Below are 25,303 nucleotides of genomic sequence, written 5' to 3'. Positions count from 1 at the left end.
GCTGAACGATTGTTTCCCATGTACCCCCCAAAGCTGAGGAATCCAGGATCTTCAGTGAGCAAAGGAAATTGGGGAGCAAAACATGAATTGCAGTAGTCATGTTCGTATTCGTGGCAAAGGACTAGCTCTCCCTTTCTTGTTAATAAGCCTCCGATTCCATCTGTCCTCCTCCTCTCTGTCTGTTCATCTCACTGAGTTCTGAGGTCGCAAGAGCGGGTGATGGACTGGATTCTGGGTCACAGACTGGCAACCTTCACAAAATGAGGGCTTAACACTAGTGCTTAAAGAGCCGATTCTTCCTCTGGTTTTGCACCTCACCTTGTCCTCTTATTCCCTCCTGTGTGTGACTTCAGAGTAAATATCGTCAGCATCCCCAGTCGCTCAAGTACACAGCCGTGACAGACACACCCAGCCTCACTCATGCAAAACTCAGCAACCAGATTACAAACGAGGTAAAACCTTCGGATGACTGCGGGATGGGCTTAAAAAAAAAACTGCTAGATTGTTTAAAAAAAAAAGTATGAATATTTGTGGCACGGGGGAGGTGGGGAGCGGGGGAAAGCATGCATGTTTGCATGGAAAGAAAGGAATATCATTAGATGAAACCTAAATGGTTTCCAGAAGGAAAAAAGGCCCAGTAGAAAGTCTGTGGTCTTGCCCCCCCACCCCAACCCCAAATGCATTTACTGATTGACAGCATCAGTATCCCCTGGGAGCTTGTTAGAAATGCCGAACCTCAGGCCCCACCCGAGAGCCATCGAATCCACGAGGTCGTTTAAGACCCTCACGGGTTTGCTTTGCACATGAAAGTTTGGCAAGTACTGGTCTGTCATCTTTCTGTCCTGGCTGGGCAGATATTGGCTAACCCTTCTTCCATCGTCATTCCGACGATGGTGTTGGGGAGGATTTGTGGTTGTCCAGGGATGGTGATTGATACAGTGTGAAGTCTGCCAGGCTTCTTGGTTCTCTGCCTTCCCATCTTCTCGCTCCCCACTTACCCAATTCTCACTGTAATATTCGAGCAGAGGGGGCCCAAGGGAGAGACTCTTCACTCCGTCAAATCATCGTTCCAGCTCTACCTCTTCGGAGTGGCTCTCTGACATGTTTGAAATAGCAAGTGAGCTTGGCAGAGAATGAAATGAGTTTTTCAGATTCTCCCTTCTCACCCTAGCTTTTGAAAGTCAGTTGAGATTTGGGTATTTATATATTAGTTTCCACACTTACCCCAAGATTGGGTTAAGAAGACCCAAAGGGCTGTGTAGCAACGTTATCGATTTAAGATTCCCACTGAACCTATCTTGCCTGCTTTGTGATCGGGGTACTGTGGGATAGTAATGCCTCCTTCAGTGGCCTCTGGCCTCGGAGAACTCAGCAACCGCAGGCCATTTCTAATTACAAGAGCATGTGTTTTCATGCAGGCTGAGGCCCTGCACGGGAGCACTGGTGTGTTTGCCCGTGGGAGGATCCTGGGACTTTAGTGAAGGATGCAGACCGGGGCTTGGGAACCTCCTTTCCAACGAGCAGAACGGCTCCTAAATTTCCCAGATATTAATATTGTCTTTACACTGTGTCCTCAGCAAAAAAAAATATATATATATACAATGGAAAGAACCATAACAGTATTCCTAATGGTGTTTCTGCCCCCCACCCCCCAACCCGCTATTATTAAGCAAAGTAGAGGGCAGGGAAAAATATCTTTTCTTTGACTCACCTTGGGTTCTCGGCTGGGGCTCTGTAACAAAAGACAGATGAGCAAGGGAAAAGCATACACATTTGTTTAGGATGAGCTTTAGGGGACTTAGGCGTCTTCGTAAGGAAATGGAGATCAGGAGGAACCGTTAAACCTGAGCGTTTTTACCCCAGGTTTGATGAGAAATGTAAGATCGTGGGCAGGTGTAACAGAGCCCAAGGGGGTGAGCCGAGGGTGGGAAGCTGGGGGACACTGAGCAAGGTCTGTTTGTTCAGATGCCTCTCCGGTTCCTCGGGGTTCAGATATCAGATGCCCCTTTCTCCCTCCACCAGAGGGCAGGCAGCTCCCCCAGGAGGCCTGTGACCTGCTTCAGGGGGGAAGGTCAGAGAGAGGTCTTCCATCTCCTGCTACTTCCAGACTCCTGCTTAAAAAATGCACTACGCTAAGGTACCCTATTTGGGGGTAACATGTCCTGAACCCCGTCACAAGCAACTTGCAATTTTTTTTATGCATTCCTTTCATAGCACTCAGTTTGACTGATGAAGGACTATCTTTCCTTCAAGTTTTTAAAAAATTTTGATGTGGACCATTTTAAATCTTTATTGAATTTCTTACAATATTGCTTGCTTTTTTTTAAAAAATTATGTTTTTCGTTTTTTGGCTGTGAGGCACATGGGATCCTAGCTCCCCAACCAAGGATTGAACCCACACCCTCTGCATTGGAAGGCGAAGTCTTAAACACTGGACCTCCAGGGAAATCCCATGAAAGATTACCTTTATTGAAAGAAATATCTTCCCCAAGCTGAGGGTGTGTCCATGACACAGCGAACGGCCTTTTACAAACATATTTCCCAGTTGCAAAGGAGGGACCTCCAGTCCTGCAGAAATGCACAGCGTTTACCTTCTTGGTTTTTTTTTCCCCCTTCTGCCCAGCGCCTCTATAAAGCAGCAGGAGAAGATGCGAGACATCAGTACACAATGACCCTGGGCCTGCCCGAGTTTGTCCGAGCGAAAACAAACGCGGCCAATCTGAGTGACGTAAGCCTTTCCCACCGCTGAGGTTGAGATGATCTCCAAGGCCAAGTCTCTGTCTGTGATGGGACATAACAGTGACCCTGCTGGCATTCGCAGAAATGTTCAACCGTGTATCTGGTCGACAAGCATGTTAAACATACCTTTTCCCAGACGTGTTGATATGTGTGTGTCAGAGCCCACTCCCGGGAGGGTGCTAATGAGATTTTCTTTGCCAAATCGAAAGCTTTTGCTTGTCAGAAATCCGTTCTGCAACACCACACTACAAATGAAGTGGGTAGCCTTTGTTCATGGAGTCATGTAATTTTTTTGGTTTTGTTTTCTTAAGAAAATCTACGTGTTTTCCTACCGTAGGCAAAATACAAGGAGTCTTGGAGGAATCTCCATGCTCAAGGCTACAAGCTGACAATAGATGCTCTGCCCTTCCAGGCGGCTCGAGTCTCTGGAGACATAGCCAGTGATGTGAGTTGAATGATACGACCTTCCATTCTGCCTAATTTCTGTTAACTTCATGTAAAACAATGTCTACGGCTGATTTCCCTGAATTAAAGCAGATCTTTCGCCATGTGAAACAGGATGTCATCCGCGGAATATATTAGTTATGAATGAGATTCTTTGATGGAGAGAGGGAAAGAAAGGCCCTGGTAATCAGAAGCTAAATACAGGCAAAGATCTCCAGCAGAAAGGAGATTACAATTTATCTCTAATTGTAGCATCTAGGCAACCATCCCCCTGTAATGTGTGAACTGTTTTCTAACTCCACCCAGAATTAGAAAGAGAATTTGCAGTAGAAATTGTACTGTGGCCGTAGCACAGTCCCCTCTTGGCTCTGTGGATTCCCGCATCGGCGGTATGGTTTGCAGCTGTGTTTCAGCCGCTCGACTCATAGCGTCCATAGCTTTGGGACATGAAGGTGACTTTCTCTTTCCCACAAACAAATCGCAGAAAATGTAGACTTCAAATAAATGGATCCTGTCTTTTGGGTTTGATGTTTTGCCAAGTGTGAGGGGATAAAGCCCAAGTTTCTCTTTCACCCTCTTTGATATTCCTTTTGGCCATAGAACTCGTAAGGGGAGCGGGCCCTCACTTTGGTTCTAAGGATCTGGTTTTAATTAGATGGGAGGAAGGGAGCACTGTTTTAATTGTTCCTCCCCCAGGGCGGGGGAAGCAGGCTTTCCGGCCAGCCTCACTGTGCCGTTTCTTATAATCATCCCCGTCTCATGTAAGAACAGGTGATTCTCTTAGTGACCGCGAGGAAAAGGCACAGACAGAGCATCAGTGGGCCAAACGCCGGCCCCTGACCGCCTGGTTCCCCTTCCAGTTTCTCTACAGACATGACTTTGTGAAGGAGCGAGGACGGCTGATCGGGGCCCAGAGCGTGAGTGACGACCCCCGGCTCCGGCACTGTCAGCGGATGGGCCAGCTGCAGAGCGAGCTTCAGTACAGGAGGCAGGCGGCGGGCAGCAGAGCGCAGTGCCACCTGCCCATGGACATGGTGCCACTGGTCCACGCCAGGAAGGCCCAGGCCCTGGCCAGTGACCTTGACTACAGGACACGGTGCCACGCGTTCACGGCGCTGCCCGAGGACCTGAAGATGGCCTGGGCCAAGAAGGCTCATGCCCTGCAGAGTGAGGTAGGGGGTCCGGGGATCACACGCCAGTCCCCGACCTTCTTCCTCCCACCAGGCCTGGGTGCACATCCCTGCCTCTTCCTTAGCCCTTCAGATCCCTTCATCAGCCCCCGCCCCTCATCAATGACTTGCTTGATCTGTATCATCTAGGTTGGGATTATTCAGTCAACAGATAACTACAGAGCACCTGTCATGCCACAGGCATCCCTCAAGGCCCTGGGAATATAGCAGTCAGCAAAAGAGCCCAAAGTTCCTGGTGTCAGGGAGCTTCCAGTCTGTGGGGAGGAGATGGATCAGGAGTGAGCTGTGTGGTGCGTCAGATGGAGACAGAGCAGGACAGCGGGGTGTGTGTGTCAAAGTGTGAAAGTGTTAGCTCGGTCACATCTGAGTCTTTGCGATCCCATGAACTGTGGCCCGCCAGGGTCCTCTGTCCATGGGAAGTCTCCAGGCAAGAATACTGGAGTGGGTTGCCATGCCCTTCTCCAGGGCATCTTCTCGACCCAGGGATCAAACCTGGGTCTCCCCTGTTGCAGGCAGATCTCCAGGGAAGGCCAGGTAAGCGTATGTGTGGAATGTAAAAAAATGAGGGACAGGGTCATTCTCATCCTCTGTCACCCGGTTCTCCTCCTGCCTTCAGTCTTTCCCAGCATCAGGGTCTTCTCCAATGAGTCAGCTCTTCCCATCAGGTGGCTTAAATATTGGAGCTTCACCTTCAGCATCAGTCCTTCCGATGAATATTCAGGGCTGTTTTCCTTTAGGATTGACTGACTTGATCTCCTCACAGTCCAAGGAGGATGAGATGGTTAGTAGCATCGCCGATTCTATGGGGATAGTGACGTACAGGGAAAAGGACGGCACTGGCGTGCTGCAGTCCATGGGATCGCAAAGAGTCGGACTCGACTTAGCACCTGAACAACAACAAAAACAGGATCACTCTCGCTGCAGAGGTGACTTTTGAGCAAAGACCCTGGGCGGCAGCAGCCTCAGCATATCTGGGACTGGACTGAAGCGAGTGCCTGAGTGCGTGAGTGAGGATGTCCCAGGCGATGGGATGGGGGTCCGAGAAAGAGACCTAGGGCCCGACTGTGTGCACTGGGGGTGTCCCTGAGGCGAGGTGGAGAGTTGTGCCCAGAGCTGCCGTTCCCTGACTGCTCACCAGTATGGCACCCTTACTCCAGCACTTCAGGGTGAGGGCCTTGCTCCTCCTGGTGCACAGATGAGGTCACATGGGAGGGGCTGAGGCAGGCCTGGCTCCAGGACCCACACTCCCAACCATGCCACCCTCCTGGATCAGGGGAGTCACGCTTCCTGTGATGCAGGTGCGGATGCTTAGGCCCAGAGAGGGGACGTCCTGGCCCATGTAGGGGCATTAAGTCCCACCCTTAGTGGACGTCTCCAGACTCAGTGCCTCTGAAGTCAGTTCCAGGCCATTCCAAGTCTCGGCTCCCTCACGAGGGCCAGGGTAGTGATGAAAATGTGGTCGCAGTCAGCACTTCCAGGCCCCATGCCAATGGCAGGTTCTGCACCATGTTTGCCTATGTGTACCATCTCCCCCAGCCCCACAGCTCCCCTGGGAGGAAGGTGCTCTCGTGAGATTTTGGAGCAGGTCTCATGAGACCGTAGTCACATGCATCCTTGTCATCCATATCGGGGTTTCCAAACTTGGGCACCTGTGGCACTTGGGGCTGGATGCTTTGTTGTGTGGGCCTGTCTTGTGCATTGCCACATCCCTGGCCTCTACCCTCGAGATGCCATTAGCACCCCCTCAAAGTGACAATCAGAAACGTCTCCATATATTGCCAAATGCACCTGGGGGGACAAAACTGTACCCGACTGAGAACTCTGTTCTCAGTTGAGGACTGTCTGTATGATGCACTGTGCTGAGCACAGACAGTGCATGGTCCATAGGAATATGCCAGAGGGTGTGAGCTGTTAGGATTATGGTTTCCACCAAGCCTTCTGATTCTGGGGGCCTTCAGGGCAGTGACTGCTCCAAGCTTAGTTATATGGCACAGGCAGAGTGTTGAACATACCCAGTTGATGATTAATTATGACAACAATGATGTGATGATTTAATGAATGCCATGATCGTCTTAATTATGAATCAAGATTTGCAGGGACTGTAGTACTGAGTGGGCACCAGCCAGGGGAGCGTGGAGCAGGGCATGCATTTGCTGAAGCACAGCCCAGGACCCACTTAGAAAGCCTTCTACTTACTAGCAGGCCACACTGAGGTCCCTAAGAAGAGGCTCTTACTTTGACTCAGAGTACAGCCCAGGACCCTTCTGTTGGTGGCCTCTTCCGGGGAGAAAATAAACCTCCTGGGACAGGACAGGCCACTGTGGGGAGATTGGGGGCCTGGCAGCAGCCACTTGGCTTTCTAGGCCTTCATGTTTCTACTGGAAAAGCAAAGATGTTTGATTTATTGGTGATCTCAGATTTCAGGATTCATAGATAAATGTTTTTTTTAATGCTGACATCATCATAGTATCAGACTATTTTACTAAGTAAGGAGAAAGACCAAAAACCAACTCTTACCTCAAGCTACCATTTATATCACCGTTACTTCTGAAAAGAAAGGATATTTTAACACACACAAATAAGAACAACAAGAAAAAAAGAGAGTCCTTCCCAAGAAACACTTGTTGGCAGTCATAGACTTACACTTTACCAAATGCGATATGTTTTGTGCTGAGAATTTATTGCCTGATTTGAGAATGACCACATTGGGCTGCATGCATTGTTTTGAAACTTCAGGTTTGTTAAACTGGGCGGTCTTGGGCCCCAAGATCCTGTGAATAGCAGACCCCCAGAATGTCTGTCTGGTCTGGAGGCTTGTTTTCTTGCAGTCATCACTGAAAATCCAATTCCATGTGGTTATGTTCTGTTGCTGCTGCTAAGTCGCTTCAGTCGTGTCCGACTCTATGCGACCCAATAGATGGCAGCCCACCAGGCTTCCCCGTCCCTGGGATTCTCCAGGCAAGAACACTGGAGTGGGTTGCCATTTCCTTCTCCAATGCATGAAAGTGAAAAGTGAAAGTGAAGTCGCTCAGTCGTGTCCGACCCTCAGCGACCCCATGGACTGCAGCCCACCAGGCTCCTCTGTCCATGGGACTTTCCAGGCAAGAGTACTGGAGTGGGGTGCCATTATGTTCTACTGAAAAGGAAACAAAGGCTCATTGTGAGCTCACGAAGTTCAGCAGAGTTCTGGGCAGGAACAGTAGCTCCTGTAGCCATCAGTCGTTCTCCTGACCTCTCCCATCCAGGCCAGAAAGCAAGCTGTGGGTCTCGGCGCTCACCCTTGGCAGGAGGGTCCTCAAGGCTGTGACTGCTGAAGTCTTGGGAAAGTTGTGCTTACCTCAGGGATGCATCTGAGACACGTGCTCTGCCCAGGCTGTGCTCCACCACCAGGGGGTGATAGTTCAGTCACCTCTTGGTCCTTTCCAAATCTGCCACTCCACGCTCCTCTCCGTGACCTCACATAAGGGCTGCAGGCATCCTGCAAAGCACATGAAGGGACAGTCAAGGGGACAGTCTTGGCCCCAGCCTTTATGGCTGCAAGGCCTCAGGAGACTCCTTAAGCTTCCCCGGCTTCCATTTCCCCATCAGAAACAACAGCAATGACACTGACAATACCTAAGAAGTACAGAATGCTTATCCTGGGCTAGGCACTTATTTAAAGAATTTGCACGAACGATCTCATGTAGTATCTAGGTAGGTACTGTAAGTACTTCCATTTTTACAGTTGCGGTAACTAACGCAACTATAAATCTTCAGGAACTTGCTCAGGGTCATAAGCTGCCGGGGAAATGACTTGCTCAAGACCATATGGCTAGTTAAGAGGCAAAGCCCAGCTCTGGGCTCCTGACTCTGGGGTTTGCGCTCTCTGGCTCCCCCTGGTGGCTAGATTAGGAACCCAGGCGCTCTGGCTCTTGAGGGTTCTCTTAAGGACCACCTGCGCAGGATCCCAGAGGACAGCAGCTGGTGACTCGTCTGAGAATCTGAGCAAACATTTAACCCCCCAGATTGTTCTATAGTTGGGAATGAGAGCTTGTCCTTTGAGAATGGCACAAGGACTGAATGAGGTAATGAAAGTGAAAGCGAAGTTGCTCAGTCGTGTCCGACCTATGGACTGTAGCCTACCAGGCTCCTCCGTCCATGGAGTTTTCCAGGCAACAGTACTGGAGTGGGTTGCCATTTCCTTCTCCAGGGGATCTTCCCAACCCAGGGATCAAACCCAGGTCTCCTGCACTGGCAGGCAGACGTTTTACCATCTGAGCCACCAGGGAAGCCCAAATGAGTCTGAAGCAAACCACACCCTTTGCAAGATAGTTGTTATAGTGATTCTTATTATTAATATGACAAATATTCCCCTTCCCCTGGCCATCTCCTGGGTGCACCTCCTGGTTATGTAATTCCTGTTAGAGCTCAAGGGTTGAAAGCTACAGCTTGTGCATCTCCAGAATGGGGGGGGGGGTGCGGCGTCAGGAATCTCATGTGTGACTCTGAAAGTGGGATCCAGGCCTTCACAAGTACAAGGGCAAGTAGTGAGGCTGCCACCTGGGGAAGCGAGATAAAACTGGGCAGCCTGAGAAGATCTCTTATTATCTTAGAATCCTTCTTGGAAACCTTCTTTGGGCCGATTCTCCTCAACTACCCTCCTTGCTCCTCACCCCCTCTTTTATGGTGAGGTCTGGGGCAGGCGTGTTGTTTTTAGGGTCTGCGTGAATAGTCAAAGCGGGGCTGGGAGCAGAAATATCAATAGACAATCCATTTATAAGCGAGTCGGAGGCGCAGTCAGATCTTTGGGGAACCTGCGTCTTGCCTTCTGACTCACCTGCGCTCGCACTGTTCAGCTCAACAAAAGGCAAGTTGAAAGCATGCGCCCCCACTTCATCTCACTTATGAAAGGAGCAAGGCCCGGCTGTGAAGAGGCCCTGTAGGATTATTCTCTCTAACTTAGAAATTTATCCAATTTTCTCTGTTCTTTATCAGAGTGGAAGGCAAACGCTTTGCTGGTGTAGACTGAAAGATCGCGGTATAAAAAGCAATTTCACTGACATGGGGTTTTGAAACGTGCTCCCAAACCCGAGTGATGTCCCCCTTCACCAGTTGGAAAGCAGAGTGGAATTTGCTCAGGGGCCTTAACCAGCAGACAGTAGATCAGAAACGGACCCTCTTTGAGGCCAGCTGTGAGGAGCACTGTGATTCCTGAAATGAAAGAAAACTAAAAAGGCCGAAAGGCTGATTTCAGGAGTGGGTATTTTGCGTTACCGCAGAGCTTGTATCTAAATTAGAGAAATGCCAGCAACTTTGTTTAGTTCCAAATTTCACATTTCCTTAGAGAGTCCTTTTTCTTCCTTTAAAATTGCCTAACATTTCCATATGGAGAGGAAGAAAAGCTTTTTTCAGAGACTGTCTCAATGTAGGTAATGGTGGGCAGATCAAGGAATGGTAATAAGATCAAACATTTCAGGAGATTCCTAATCAGGCCCATTGTCTTAAAACCCCACTTACTATTTTCTTCCTGGAACTGATGCTGTAGTTCTGATCTTCCGAGTCGTTAAGAGGAGAAAAATGGATAAAGTTTAAGCCTATTGTGCAATGTAGGCAAATCCTGAGTAACCATAGGAGGAGGGGTAAACTGAGGCATGGAAATATTAAGGCGGTTTACACACCATTCCCCAGTTGTAGCCAGGTTTGTTGCAGTTTTGAGAGTCCTGCAAAGAACTCCCCCTCCCCCACCACCGCAAAGAAAAAAACAAATCTAACACGCAGAGTGTCTTTTACCCCTCAGGACTCTCAGGTGTTTTCATGAGAACAGAGGGATTGTCATGACCTTCGGGTATCACAGAGAGAAACTGAGTCACATTTAGGTACAGTGATTTGCCCTGAGTCACAGCAGGTTTGATCCAGAGCTCAAAGCCCTTTGATCCACTGAAAGTGTGTAAAACGTTTCTGTTTAGGCAGGCGGTCAATCGCCTCACTGCCAGAATGAAACCAAATAATCGAGGCTGATGTGTGGGCTGGGGTGTATATCTCAGATCTTTCTTAAGGGATCATTCCCGTAGGTCACAACCTTCTGCTTGGAATCCAGCCAGTTTACATGTGGGACCTGCTTGTATTTTACGCATGATCTGTTACTTAATTCTGGGTGGAATGCACAAACTCAAATAGTTTGCCTTGGTGACAAGCAGAACTCACCCAAATGAAGATATTGAATGTTGTGATGAAGCATTTTTATGGATGCCCCAATGGTTTGTAACCCTTTCCTGATAAAAGCCAGTGTTTTTTTTTTTTTCCCACAGTTGCGCTACAAGTCGGACCTGATGGGCATGAAGGGGACAGGATGGCTGGCGCTGAGTTCCCCACAGATAGAAAGTGCAAAGAAAGCCGGAGAACTCATCAGTGAGGTATCATTAACCTGACTCTACCACAAACGCAACCTGGCGTTTATCTCCTGACGAGGGAGCTTGCAGAGGGACTGGAGAGCCTGGGAGGGCCCCGTGGCACTGGACTCCCAATTTCTTTCAGGGGCGATTTGCAACCAAATCCCAAGACAGAACAAGATTTGGCTCCCAGTGAATTCACTTGCTGGAGAGTTAAAGGCTTGTTCCAATCAGGCAATGAAAGAGGGGTGATGCATTAGATGATGACCAACAAATGTTTTATGCACAATTATGATCTAACCTGACCCATTATTTTCATGGAGATAAGGAGAGGGTTTGCCACCCGTCTCCTGAGTTTACTCAGTTCAATGTCCAAGGGTTACCTGACTTCAGAGGGTGTTAAAAGTTGCCCAGAGATGGTTACATTAACTGAACTCCCACCATGTTGATGACCCAGAGATTCTTGCCCTGGGAACTCCTTGAGAGCACAGCACTGCCTTCTTTAGTTCCTTAATAACAGAACCTACTTGAATAGGGTCTGGGCAGGGCCGACTTAAGGCTGAATCCTTCCGTCCCCTGAATTCCTTTGCTTGTGATGAGCTTTGGCGTTTTGCAGCCTCTCTTTTCAAGAATGGAAATACCTGTAAAATGGTCCTTATCACAGAGGCAGCTTGAATCTCTTCTGTATGCTGGTGAGGTGGCCACAAAGAAGAGAGATTTCTTTCCCAAGCATGTCATTGATACACCTGGTACTGAGTAGGTAGGGTGAAGCTGCACCCAGAAAAATGCATGGTCTTTGATTGTTTCTTGAGAATCTTGGTCTTTCTCTTACAGACCAAATACCGTAAAAAACCAGACACCATCAAGTTTACCACAGTGGTTGACTCCCCGGACCTAGTTCATGCCAAGAACAGCTACATGCATTGCAATGAGGTGGGTGTCTTCTGCTCACTCATCCCAGGCTTAATAGTGGGTAGGGCTGCACAGTGGTCAGTGCTTAAGATGTAAGCGCAAACCTTCTGTCCCTTACCTGGGCGATGTTGGGTCAGTTTTCTAATGTCTTCTGGCCATGGTTCCCTTATTTGAAAGAAAGATAATGATAGCAACCATTTCATAAGATGGAGTGAATTAAATGAGAATGAAGTAAATAAAATTTCATGAAGCTTTTAGCAAGTATTTAGAACATAGTAAGTCCTCAGTAAATGTCCCTAGTTTGACTCATAACCATCACAATAGTAATTAATACAAGTATTATTGATGGATCCTTACCAAACATTAGATCATATATATCTAAATTGTCCATAGATGACAATGGAATTAAATCTTAACATAAGCCAATTAAGAAAAAAAAAAAGCAGCTATATAAAGAACTTCTTTCTACTGTATAATTTAGCCCCATTTCTTCTCTCCTGTATTAATTTTGAAGACTAGGAAATTACATATTTTCTTCTCTGAAACCCTCCAGGGATTGGATTTTTGCATACTGACAAAGCTGCCCCGTGCTCACAGAGTCCAAGTGTGGTACTGACCAGTTCATGTTCGCAAAACACAAACTGAATTTGGGAAAGGGTTGGAATGTTAAATATTATATTTCCTCTTTAAAACTGGATGAGACTCAACCACCTCCTAAAATTATTTCCAGTCCTTATATCACTGCCCTAAAAATAGCCATTAAGAGAAACCTTGAGTTCTAAAATTGTGTCTTCTTGGGACACAGGGTGGACTAAGAAAACTTTAAATTTCTTAAGAGATATCAAGGCACTTAAGGTTTTTTAGCTGTTATGTCTTTTTATTATTTTTATTAATGTTTAGTAACAAAGGCATTGAGACATCTTGTTACTAGTAAAAAGCTTGAGCAAATGCCTGATTGCAAAGATCCTCTGAAATATCCACCCATCTTTTACTGTTTGTGAAACACAGGTACAGTGACCCAGGATGATGGTTTGTGACCCTTTTGAAGCAAAACTTGATGAATATTTTAAATACTTAAAACCAGCTCCTCACCACCTGACCCTGGCCACTCGGGCACCTCCCTTCCTGGGTGGCATCTGGAGGGATGCTCTCCAAGGGCAGGATAGCTTCTGCACCCTGGGGTGGGAGGGGCAGGAAAGGGCATCAGCCCCCTCTTCACCTTTGACTGCAGCAAGTGTGGGTTCCCATTTACTGTGAGCCTTCTTCCCTGCAGCGCCTGTACAGGTCAGGGGATGCTGAATCCCGACACAGGTACACCCTGGTGCCCGACCACCCCGATTTCACCAGGGCCCGCCTCAACGCCCTGCATCTGAGCGACGTAAGTGAACCGGCCATTCATGTGGTGTTGCCCATTTCTGTGATATGATCTGTGCCCAGATGGGATTTTTTTTTTTTTAGAAAGAATTCCTAGGAAGGGAGCTGGGAACAGAAAGCACCCTAGACTGAGAGTAGGATAAGTGACATGTATAACTTTGAGCCACTTTTCTTGCTGGGCCTCAGTCTCCCCAGCTGCAAAATGGGGATGGAGCTGGGCTAGCCCACTCCTGTGGTCCTGCCAGCTCTAGCAGCCCAGTGCTGGGCATGACTCCAAAGACCTCAGTCGGGTGCTGGGCTCCAGTCAGAGGAGCGGTGCCCTGGCCCCACGGGTGTAGACACCTGCTCTGCTTGTTCCCCGGACTCCTCTCCTTAGCCATTCAGAGCCTCGTAAGTCTGGAGACCGAGTGGCGCTTTCTTTGCTTTCTGCAGGTTAGAAAGACACTGCAATTGTAGTCCATGGGATCCAAACACAATCCGCTCCTTTGTGCCTGAGGCTGTGGCCCCCGACACGTCTGTTCCCTTGGATGTGTGCCCTTTGCATGCGTCTCCAAGATGCTGTTTCCTCAGCCCGGGCTTGTTGTTGGCAGGGGTCGGAGGCCCCTGGTCGTAATAGAATAGGCGGCCGCTCTGCCGGCAAAGCTGTGATCCTGGGATAACAGGTACCGAGGCGGCAGAATCAAAAGACGCTGTCAGATCAGAATAACACAGGCTGAGTGTGTCGGCCTGGGGCCGCGCGGGGCCTCCCAGAGTCCGGCCATTCTTCCCGCCCTGGCCCGACCATTGTGTCCTGGGGCTCCGTGCAGATCAACAGCTGCTGCTGCTCACCCCAGAGGTAGCCGCCTCGCAGGGGTCGGCAAGAGGCGCCTTCTAGTTAGCGTGTGTATTAGTTTGTTGCGTTTGTAAAGCCCTGTGGGATCCCACGCGGTGAATGTGCTGGTGCTTTGTAAATATGAGTTATTATGACCATTTGATGCTTTTGAGGGATGCGCAGGCGATAATTTTAGAACAGCAGCTCTGGTGGGCTGACCTCCATCTGGGGAAGCGGGACCTCCCCCTCAGCGGAGCTTGGACAAAACATCCATCTCATTAATGCTGCAAGGATGGGGGAAGGCTAGGCCTCCATGTGAGGAACTCCTGGAGGCCCATTGCCCTGGACACTGGGATAGAAGTACCAGTCCTTCGGGGACCCGACTTAAGGAGGACAGCCACCCCGGGCTGGCGGCAGAGGCATCCTTCCTTCCACAAGGGGTGCCAGTCTGCAGAGTCCCGGAGCTGAAATTAGCCGCCAGGGCACGCGGGTATGGAGGACTCACGAACCTCTTTTGAAAGAGCACTTCTTCGGGGGCGTGGAGGATACGCACAATTGGATCAAGTGCTCTGTGAGGAAGATGTGGAGGGAAAGTGACCTTCCTGGGCAAAGAAAGCCATTGAGATGTGCAAGGCAGCCGAAATAACTAAAAATCAAATGACTCTAATGTGTGAGGATGAGGGCAAAGCTGTGCCCACTGTGATAAAGAAGAGGAACGCCCAGGGTTCCAAATCAAAGAGCCTGCGGAATCTAAAGACTCCCAGTGGCAAGGCAAAAACCTCAACAGAATTTAAAAAAAAAAAAAACTCAGGGAGGAAGCGATGACAATCAAGCAAATAGTTTACAGGGAGAGGTGGGGTGGGAAGACGGGGAGCCAGCGCCTCGGGCAGAACCCCAATTTGGGCCTGCCCTTGAGTTGACTCCCATGTGGCGCAGTGGTAAAGAATCCGCCTGCCAATGCAGGAGACATAAGAGACGCGGGTGGATTCAATCCCTGGGTTGGGGCGATCCCCTGGAGGAGGAAATGGCAACCCGCTCCAGGATTCTTGCCTGGAGAATCCCGTGGACAGAGGAGCCTGGGGGGCTGCAGTCCATTGGATGGCAAAGAGGCGGCCAGGACTGAGCGCCTGCGCCATACTTACACTTGAGTTGACCCCCAGTTACAGAGACTCGGAGGCTGGGGTGCCTTGACACCAAAGCAGGGTGACCTTGGAGTTTGATGCTGTGAAGAGATTGGTGTAGTTTCCTAGCCCAGATCTGGTGGAGAATCTTATTAGGAAGGCGCTGACAGACCCCTTTCCAGGGAACGATCAGGGTTTTGACTCTCCTTCCTAGTCTAATATTTGTAGGACCATCGAAACAAGGAAACGAAATGCTAGAGGGGCTGGTCGTCTGTCATGATCTGAATTCAGCCTCGCCGTCTACATACCTCTCAGTCCTGCCTGCTAAACTCAACGACGACCCAGGAAATCTAATCCTTTGGGCCCTGTTTGTGATCTGCCAATGAGGTGATGACCTTAGCGATGATTAGTTCTGTATTTCTAGGTGCATCAACAGAGTAGGCATTTGGCTTCTGGTTTGTAATGTTGGGACTGGAAGAAGTGATGAAGGTAAAGGAGATGATGGGCAGCAGGACTTAACAAACAGTGAGCTCCACCACGCTTGGCTCAAGCTTTCCGTGGTCCCCTCTAGTTCCTGGCTCGGTTGTGGGGTGGCATGAGGGCACTCTGCCTTTTTCTCTGCCACTCTTCCTCTGCTTAATCCCCCCAATCCCCTGTAGAACAGAGTCTCAGCCTTGACCTCTATTTCCAAGTGACAAAAGTAAGGTTCTTAAGGGCCCCCTGACCTGCCGTGGCTCTGAGATGCGTGAGCGACCGAAACGGTCTGGGGCTGTCACTTTGTCATCTGCTGGCGATGCGCCTCGCCTGCTGTCTCCCTTCTCTGTGACAGAATAAAGGACAGCCTTCCGCTGGGATCTCCAGATGACTCCTTTCATGGAGCCATTCCCTTATCTTGAAAAAAAAATATATGAGCTACATGAAGGCGCGGGCGGTTTTGATGCCTCCGTAGGTGATGTGGGTCTACCTGAGGACTAAGAGGATGTGATTACAGACTCCCGGAGGGTGTGCAAGAACAGCTTGAAAGGCGGAGAAATAAAAGAGGACGATGTGAAATGCACGGGTCAGGAACTCGGTCAGGTTCCTGACGATCAATTTAATTCAGGTGAAGGCTCTCCTCTCGGTGCAGACACCAGGAGAGCACGGGGGCTGCAGCATGCTTCACAGGGATGCTGTGACGTGGCGTCAAGGTGGCCCAGGGGCCCCCAGGAAGTGAGTGGAGCCCATGAACATAAGAGTGCCAGGACCCAAGGAATAGAACTGGCAGCGTGTGGGGAGAAACAGGGTTCTTTAACTTTGCATTCTGGCAGCTGGAAGCTGCAAACTTGAGGTGCTGGAATGAAAGCAAAGACAGGAGGAAGGGGGACAGGGGCGTCTGGTGCCCACAGGATGTAGCCCATCAGCCAGACCCTGAGACCCACAAGAGCAGGGCCTGATGCTCAGGCTGGGCGTTTAGAGCCAAAGCCCATCATGGCCAGAGCTGGGGAGGTCCTCAAGGTGGCCGTGGGGCCATGGGCTCTGCCATCTGGGCGCCAGCAAGACAAAGGGTACCTGTATGGGAATGACTCCCTCTGAGAACTAGCGGACATGGAGGCATGGAGCTGCCCATTCACCTGTCACTCATTTCTTTGTTTCCCCAACTAGAAAGTCTACAGACACTCCTGGGAGCAGACCCGGGCAGGCGGCTACGACTTCAGGCTGGATGCCATCCCATTCCAGACGGCACGGGCGTCGAGGGAGATCGCCAGTGATGTAAGACCTCACGTTCTCTCCCTGCCTCTGTCGCTGATAGGTGTCACTCTGGTTTCCCCTTTCTGTTGAAAGGCAGACCACTGGGAACCAAAGCTGAAAAAGTGTTTCAAGTGAAAGGAATAAAAGTTGGCCTTATTTTCTAGCATCTCAGCCAGAAATTTGGAATTAAGGAAGGTTTTATTTCTACTTCCTCTCCTTCAAGAGAGGCATTCTTAAACGTTGATGTATGTGGACAGAAAGTAGAAATCAGTTAGCAGAGGACTGATTTGTTGACCTTCAATAAAGGGACCTTGTTTTTCAAAGCTGAAGTGCACTATGGGATAGAAAGAAATTGGGTTTCCCCGCCTAGATTGACTTGAGTTCAGATCCTATCTCAGTTGCTTAGGAGTTGGCTCTGTGGTCTTGAGCAAGTTGCTTAAATCCTCTGGACTAAAATTTCTCCTATGAAATAGAGATCTAATACTTGTCTCTATTGGTGACAGGATTGATGTAGAGAGAGTGAAAGTTGCTCAGTCGTATCCAACTCTTAGCCACCCCATGAACTATACAGTCCATGGAATTCTCCAGGCCAGAATACTGGAATGGGTAGCCTTTCTCTTTTCTAGGGGATCTTCCCAACCCCGGGGATAGAACTGTGGTCTCATGCATTGCAGGCGGATTCTCTACCAGCTGAGCCACCAGGGAAGACTGGGATTGATGTAGAAATGTAACCAAAATGGTTCACAGTGTCATGTACAGAGCAGGGGGACAAAACACGGCAGCTGTTATCATCGAAGAGGTAGACATCACTAACTAGATAGGTAGACATCACTAACTAGATAGGAAGACGTTACTAACTAGATACATGGTCATTCGTGAACAACTTGTCACTGGGTCAAAGTGAAACAAGTACAGAAACCAAGCATTTAGCAACACTTTTACCAATGAGATATTCTGACCTCCAAGCCTGAGATGGGTGGACTCCTCTGGCTGAGCAGAATAGAAGCCAGTTTGGGTTTATCAAATGCACCTGGTACTTTTTACATACGAATCACAGGCTTCCCAGGTGGTGCCGGTGGTAAAGAACCCGAGTGCCAGTGCAGGAGGTATAAGAGATGTGGTTCGATCCCTGGGTGGGGAAGATCCCCTGGAGGAGGGCACGGCCCCCCTCTCCAGTATTTTTGCCTGGGGAATCCCATGGACAGAGGAGCCTGGCAGCTACAGTCCATGGGGTCACACAGAGTCAGACACGACCGAAGTGATTTCACACACGTGCAGTCACAGGCAGAAGGACCACATACTGGACTTCGATGGATTGGAAATTTTAAAAAGCAAAACGAAGTGAATCAATCCCAGTTTTCACTAATACATGGTTTGAGGAGCACTGAGTTGGGTCCCTGAAACCTGGAAAGAATCAGAGGATGAGAGGTTGCTCATAGAATGGGTGCACTCCTTAGCTGCTGGATTAACTGTTACCACAGCAGTACCATCACCTGCCACTGGGTGGACGTGAGCCTGTGCCGGACACGAAGCTCAGCCCCGTCTCGCTGAATCCTCTCAAGATCCTGTGGGGTGGAGGTTCACACACCCATTTTACCAAGTGGGGAAACCAAAGCTCAGAGAGACTCAGTAACTGACCCGAGGCCACACAGCTAAAGGAAACAGAGGGAAACCCGGATCCCAGGCCTACCTGAGTCCAAAGCAGTGCCCTTGACCCACTGCTGAGCTTCCTGCTGGGAATCCCGAGGGCCGGCCCTGGAGGGAAGGGGGGCACCCGTGACCACCTCTCTGCTCCTCTGCCCTGCAGTTCCGGTACAAAGAGGCCTTCCTACGGGACCGGGGCCTGCAGATTGGGTACCGCAGCATCCATGACGACCCGAGGATGAAGCACTTCCTCAGCGTCGGCAGACTCCAGAGTGACAACGAGTACAAGAAGGACTTCGCCAAGAGTCGGTCCCAGTTCCACAGCCGCCCAGACCAGCCCGGCTTCCTCCAGGCCAAGAGGAGCCAGCAGCTGGCCAGCGACGTGCACTACAGGCAGCCCCTGCCCCAGCCCACCTGCGACCCAGAGCAGCTGGGCCTGAAACACGCACAGAAGGCCCACCGGCTGCAGAGTGATGTGAGCTGCCCTCCCCTCGGGCCTAGGCCCTGCCTCTGGTTCTCTTCACCGGAGGTGTCCATAATCCCACGTCCCGTGTTACCCTCAGGGAGGAGCCAGGCTGAGATAGAACCCAGGATACCTAACATGATAGCCCCAGAAGAAATGACAAGCATCCCAGTGTACTGAGCCCTTCCTGCGGGCCAGGCTCCATGCCAGATGCTTTCCATGCTGTGCCTCGTGGCTCTCACAACCAGCCGGTTTACAGACGGGGAACCGGAGGCTTAGAGCGGTGAAGTCACTTACTCAGGATCCCATGGCAATCAGTAGCAGGTCTGGAATCTGAGCCCCATATGGCTTAAAGTGAGAGCCCAAGGTCTTGACTGCTGTGCCTTAGTCTTTCCGGGGCTTTCCAGGTGGCGCTAGTGGTAAAGAACCTGCTTGCCTGTACAGGAGATGTGAGAGACACGGGTTCGATCGCTGGGTCAGGAAGATTCCCTGGAGAAGGGCGTGGCAACCCACTCTAGTATTCTTGCCTGGGAAATGCTGTGGACAGAGAAGCCTGATGGGCTACAGTCCGGCAAAGAGTCAGACCCAACTGAAGCGATTTAGCATGTACACACTCTTTCCAAGGGGTCTTTGTAATCAGCAGCCTGGGCCGTTTATCTCTGAGAGGCAACTGAAGCCCTTAAATGGGAGATGACTTCCTTAAGGTTACAGAGCAGGTCTAGAAAGGAGCTCGGCCTTGAACCAGATCTCTGACCCTCCACCCTCACTGCAGCCCCCTTGAGTAGAGAGATGCAGGGGACGGCGCTGTGCTGGCCTGACTCCCAGCACAGTGCATCCTCAGTGCCAAGGAGCTCCTGCGTAAGACTGCTTGGCTCCCACGTCCTGGTTTTACTCACAACATAGTCCCCAGGGCAGCCTTTTTAAGCCTCTTCACTCTATGCCCTCCTGACCTATTCCTCTTGCCTCCCTCATTCCTTCAAGGTCAAGTACAAATCAGACTTGAACCTGACCAGAGGTATTGGCTGGACACCTCCTGGCTCCTACAAAGTGGAAATGGCTCGGCGGGCTGCAGAACTGGCCAACGCGAGGGGCCTGGGTCTCCGAGGGGCTTACGTAAGTAGCGGGCTGGCAGGCAAGGCCACGGGGGGAAAGGTGAACTCAATTGTTTCTTTTCAAACTTTATTTTTGGCCAGAGGTTAGCTGGCTCTAAAGACGCATGCAATGCAGCTCAGGCAAGGCGCCTAATTTCATGGGTCTGAGATGACCAGGCGGATGACACCTGGGTTAAACTTCCTGCGGGGTTTTCTCTGAAGTCACAGCCGTTAGTTCTTCGGAGGCGAGCGTGCCGGGGCTACATCAATCCTGGCCACGCAGGCCAGGCTGTGCCGACTGCTTGCTCATTACATGCGTGGACGGGGTCAGAGCCACGCTGTCTACCACAGTCTGGGTTTTGAACCCTACTTTGTTCAGAAGAAAGGTGCCCCGTCTAAATGGGATATGGGCTCTGCTTCTTTCTTTCTTGCTGTGAGGTTCCTTTTTCTTGGGGAGGATGGAGAAGGAGGAAAGGAAGGAGAGGGTGAGCTTTTTAGACAGCTTGTCTTGTGGGAGCTTCCGCTTCACTCAGGGAGGTGTGTTTGGTTCCTGCAGGGGGGGCCGGAGGCTGTGGAGCCCGGAGATGATCAGAGGGGGTTTGTAAACCCAGATGCCACCGAGATTCTGCACGTCAAAAGGAGGAAGGCCCCGCTGTTCTGAGTGGGCGGCGTCCACCCTTGGTCCTTGGGAGAGAAGCTGGAGAGGAAATCTGCACGCCAGAGATGTGGCTTCAGTCGGAGCCAGCTAAAAATGGCGCCCCTGCCCTAGTCCTCCTTTATTAAAATAACAGCTCCCTGGAAATGGGTGGAGAATGTTGTGTTTGGTCCTCTGTTTAACACCCAGCGGTGGGTGGCTGGCCCTGTTGTGCACCCTGAGTGTCTGAGGAATAAAGACGTAAAGGTGACCCCCACCGATGCTGAGCCATCTGAAAGCTCACACTTGCCAATGTCCCAGGTGAAGGCAGGCTGTGAACACTGATTTTCTAGAAGCTACGATTGTTGGAAGGGAAGCAAACGTCATGCACTTCAGCTTGATTCTCTCATTTCTGGGTTTCCCAGGAGGGAGCCTGAGGAAGCGGGGGCCATGCTGGTCCCGGGTGCCCCGGGCTGGGCAGCAGTGGTCTCTGCTTAGAGCCTGTGTACTCAGAGGCTCCAGGGGGCGTCCATTGCTGCCCACAGGGCCTCGCCTTGTCTGGGTGCTCACAGGGTGGGCTATGAGCCTCACGAGACACCTCAGAAGCTAGCCTCCTTCTCCATGGTGGTTTTGATCCACGTTAGGAATTTGGTCACTTGAGTGTAGACCCCTGGCTTCTTCCCACACTCCAGGCCCCAGCTCACGATTCCGTAGACGTAGGAGGTGCCGTCCTTCTCACAGGTCAGAGGGCCTCCAGAGTCGCCCTGTGGGAAAAGATGCAAGAGACCACTCTGTGGTTCAGCATACACTCAGAGACACCCCCGCCTTCCATGAGGGGATGCTGGGGGGTGAGGGTGGGATTGTTGGCCAGCCCTGGGGAAAGTGGCAACAAGGTTCTTCCTATGCCTCATACGATGCAGTGCTCTGAAGGGAGAGAAGCAGATAACCTGTGTCCTAAGTCAGAGAGGGCTTGGCAGAGAAGCCATGGGGCCAGGCCCAGGTCACACCCTGACTCCCTAACCCACCGTGACTCAGTGATGCAGGTATTACTAAAGGGCTCTCGACTTCTCATTCCATTCTAGGACCTAGCAGGGGCTGGACGGATGCCCTGTTTGGATAGAGCACCTTCCAGGGCCCGCAGGGCACACACTGGTCAAGAAGGATGAGGTTCAGAGGCAGCATGGCCATGATGCTCAGCAGGGTCTATGGGGTTAGATTTACCGGGCTCCAAACCAGGCTGTCCATCTGCTGGCCTATGGGGCCTCCATTTCTCACACTATAAACCATAGGTGGCAACAGTACCCACCCGAGGGTTCTTGTGAGGACTAAGGCTTGTAAGGCTTATGGGGCAGTGCGTGGTTCACATTAAACCCCCAGTTAGAGTGGAGAGGAGGAGGATGGTGGGGAGGGCAAGAATGAGAAAGACAGCTGACACACACACACACACACACATGCACACACATATCTGCTCCTGCTTACACACCTGGTAGGATATTTAATGAATTATTTCTTTCAATCTTAGCCACAGTCTCCCAATTTTATGGATACCCTAGTTCCATTTTATAGATTAGACACCTGAGGTTGGCTAATTACTTGAGGGCGGCAGATTGAATGTTTGTGTCCTCCCTGCCCTGCTCAAATTCCTGTGTGAAAGCCTAATGTTTTATTAGAAGGTGGGGCTTTGGGGAGGTAATTAGGTTGGGAGGGTGGGGACCATGCACGGGATTAGTGCCCTTGTTGAAACCTTGTAGCTCGGTTGTAGAGTTCACTTGCAATGCAGGAAACCCAGATTTGATCCCTGGGTCAGGAAGATCCCCTGGAGAAGGAAATGGCAACCGACTCCAGTATTCTTGCTTGAGACATCCCATGGACAGAAGAGCCTAGTGGGCTACAGTCCTTGGGGTTGCAAAGAGTCAGACACAACTGAGTGACTCAGCATACAAGCAGAAGGGACCTAAAGAGCTCTCTCTCTTTCTGTTACACGAGGACATGTTGAGAAGTTGGCAGTCAGAGAGGGTCCCACTGGAACCGTGCTGGCACCCTGATCTCAGTCTTCCAGCATCCAGGACTGTGAGAAATGAATGTCTGTTGTTTAGCCACCCAGTCTACAGTCACTTATATAGAAGCCCAAGCTGACTAAGCCATTCAGTGACTGAAAAAGTTCACAAAGTAAAGGACAGAAGCAGGTTGCAAACCTTTGACTGTCTTTTTAAAATCCTGCAATCTGTTTCCTTATCCATCTTGTAGGGACTCAGGGAAAATCACTCCCATCTGCTCACACCCTTCCTTTAAGTAGGTAGATACCTGTGGCTCCTTGGGAAAGGACAGAGGGTCACAGGAGAGCCACAGACCCTGAGAATGACCATGATTTCCCATCCCAAAGCAGGCTCGAAGCTGCAGATCACTGTTGAGTTTCTTTGTAGGGAGGGGCTCAGGTTTGAGTGTGCCCATGCTTGTCCCTCAAAGTCCTATCTGGGGGTGGGTGTCAGGCAGGATCTAAATGGGCTCTGGCCACAGAGGAGCCACTCAGCCAATTAGTGTATTAGGGCTAAATCTCCTTCCCCCTTCACACACACACATTTAAATCCTAATGATGACTCAATATTGTGAATTCTCTGACCCCTCATCTTTCTCTTTCTAACAACTGGTCTTTGCAAATGTCCCCTGCTTATTGGGATTTGCAGACAAGCTGCCCAGTGCTGAGGGCAGAAACACCCTCTTCACATTTTAACAGAGAGGAGCAAGTTCTTGCTCTGCACTTTCCACCCAGGAGCTGTGAACCAAGATAATTTCTCTAAGCATCAGTACAATGGTAACAGTGACATCCTTCACCAGACTGGTCAGAATCAAATCCAACAACAGCGAGCAAAGTGACTGCTACGGTATTGATGCTGAGTCCTCCTGGTCTGGTGTGGATTCAGGTTTGCCAGAGGACAGATGTGCCCACCTTGACCGAATGGCAAGTGGGTCTCTGCCCCTCCTCCCTGCCCGGGGCTCTAAGGGCCCTTTGTGCCCCTGTGTAAGGCCCTGCTTTCTCCAAATGCCATGTGAAGTCTCCAACCTGGCAGGAGTCTTGTCCAGGCTTCTGGAGGTTTCCTGCACAAATCATGTTGTCATCGATCGAGTGGTCATAGAGTCGGCGGGAGTTGCATATCGTGTTGCTGATCAGCTTGACCTTAGCATCCAGGAGCTGGCGGGACCCTTCTCCTGAGGGCCAGAGAAAAGACATTGCCACTGTAGAGACCAGGGTGGAACCTGCCCCACCAGAAGTCAGCCACCTGCCCCAAGTTCAGGCAGTAGGGGTTTTTCTAGGAGACAGGGAGAGAAGCCTACTTGAGATGATCCTTGCTTTCCATCATTAAGAACAAGATTGGAAGGGAGAGAAATCTGTTTTGAGTATTTGAGAGACACTTAAGATACTACTTCCCAATTTCTGTATTACAGGACACATGCATTGGAAGGGCTGATGCTGAAGCTGAAGTTCCAATGCTTTGGCCACCTGATGGGAACAGCCAACTCATTGGAAAAGACTCTGATGCTGGGAAAGAAGGAAGGCAAAAGGAGAAGAGGGCAGCAGAGGATGAGACGGCTGGATGCATCACCGACTCAACGGACATGAATTTGAACAAACTCTGGGAGATAGTGAAGGACAGGGAAGCCTGGCATGCTGCAGTCCACGTGGTCACAAAGAGTTGGACACGACTTAGGGACTGAGCAATAACAACATAATCTTGTCAGTACTATATCTACCTAGGAAAGGAGGAAATTCTCCATGGATGCAAGATCAATGCTTGGTGAAAGTCAAGGAGCTAGGGGCTAGGGCCAAGGACAGATATGGAGATCAGAGGAGACTGCGAAGGTGATGAGATTTAACTAGAGCTAGAGAGATGGTCAGGAAGATACCCCGGAGTAGGAAATGGCAACCCACTACAGTGTTCTTGCCTGGAAAGTCCCACAGACAGAGAAGCCTGGCAGGCTACCGTCCATGGGGTTGCAAAGAGTCGAACATGACTGACCACACACACAGAAAGCTGGGGCAGTCTCTTTCTTTTGATAAGTCATTTTGAATATAACTGATTTCTAGTCCAGGAGGGCTGAATGTGACCCTTTCTTGTCTGGTGGATGCAAGTAACCTGAATGTCAGGAGAATGCATGGCCAGACTCACCTGTTTCTGTGACACCCCAGCCGGAGATATGGCACTCAGTCCCAGAGGGAAAGGGACCATCGGGCAAACAGACAGTTTTCACATATTTGGATTCCAGGGCACAATGACCATCCACTGGCTTTAGCTTGAGCAAGGCTAGGTAGAGACAGGGGAAATGGGTGATGAAACCCTCTCTGTCAAAGAAGCATCAGCTTCAGCTTGATTGGAAGGTGGTTGTAGGAAAACCCCACTCCCAATACCCCAAATTCTTCTGTTATCATTTCATGCTTTTAACCTTCACCTGGGGAGGAGTCATAACACTTCAGGCTGAGAGTAATACTAAGAAATAATAACTGAGTTTGAAATCATTTCGAATACCGTTTTGGAAAAACAGGTTTTAAGTGGGGGGGAAAGATGTTGAGGACAGAAGAGCCTAGTCGCCTGCTGTCCAAAGGGTCACACAGAGTTGGACATGAATGAAGCAACTTAGCACGTGTGCACAGTGTTGAGGAGGGAGAGTGAGAAGTGTGTGAATGAAGAAATAAGATACAGAACTAAGGAGCAAGAAGCTTAAGTACATCATTGCCTACCAGGTGCCAGATGTACATGGGACCCACTTACATCATGTCACTTAGCACA

At 50.2% G+C, this 25,303-nt stretch overlaps 2 protein-coding genes across 4 annotated transcripts in view; one reads left to right on the top strand and one right to left on the bottom strand.

Moving 5' to 3' along the window:
* The window catches only part of NRAP (nebulin related anchoring protein), a 75,534-nt gene extending 54,878 nt beyond the window's left edge, over positions 1-20,656 (top strand). The window contains exons 32-42 of the mRNA XM_068961772.1: positions 354-452; positions 2,624-2,728; positions 3,077-3,184; positions 4,044-4,355; positions 10,661-10,765; positions 11,576-11,674; positions 12,927-13,031; positions 16,601-16,708; positions 18,495-18,806; positions 19,776-19,907; positions 20,442-20,656. Of these exons, the coding sequence (XP_068817873.1) occupies positions 354-452; positions 2,624-2,728; positions 3,077-3,184; positions 4,044-4,355; positions 10,661-10,765; positions 11,576-11,674; positions 12,927-13,031; positions 16,601-16,708; positions 18,495-18,806; positions 19,776-19,907; positions 20,442-20,546 (1,590 nt within the window). The 3' untranslated portion in view covers positions 20,547-20,656. The remainder of the gene's footprint in view (positions 1-353; positions 453-2,623; positions 2,729-3,076; positions 3,185-4,043; positions 4,356-10,660; positions 10,766-11,575; positions 11,675-12,926; positions 13,032-16,600; positions 16,709-18,494; positions 18,807-19,775; positions 19,908-20,441) is intronic.
* HABP2 (hyaluronan binding protein 2) overlaps positions 19,995-25,303 on the bottom strand; it is a 36,006-nt gene continuing 30,697 nt past the window's right edge. For 2 of the 3 annotated variants that reach the window (XM_068961773.1, XM_068961775.1), the window contains 3 exons: positions 24,686-24,820; positions 23,581-23,726; positions 19,995-21,283 (listed from right to left, as the gene is read on the bottom strand). In XM_068961773.1, the coding sequence (XP_068817874.1) occupies positions 21,119-21,283; positions 23,581-23,726; positions 24,686-24,820 (446 nt within the window). In that variant the 3' untranslated portion in view covers positions 19,995-21,118. The remainder of the gene's footprint in view (positions 21,284-23,580; positions 23,727-24,685; positions 24,821-25,303) is intronic. The other variant, XM_068961774.1, reaches the window with a different exon arrangement.

This window comes from Capricornis sumatraensis, chromosome 23 (genome assembly GCF_032405125.1).
Source record: "Capricornis sumatraensis isolate serow.1 chromosome 23, serow.2, whole genome shotgun sequence".
NCBI classification, from domain to species: domain Eukaryota; kingdom Metazoa; phylum Chordata; class Mammalia; order Artiodactyla; family Bovidae; genus Capricornis; species Capricornis sumatraensis.
Note: the sequence above shows the minus strand (reverse complement) of the source record. Positions and strands in the feature narration are given on the sequence as shown.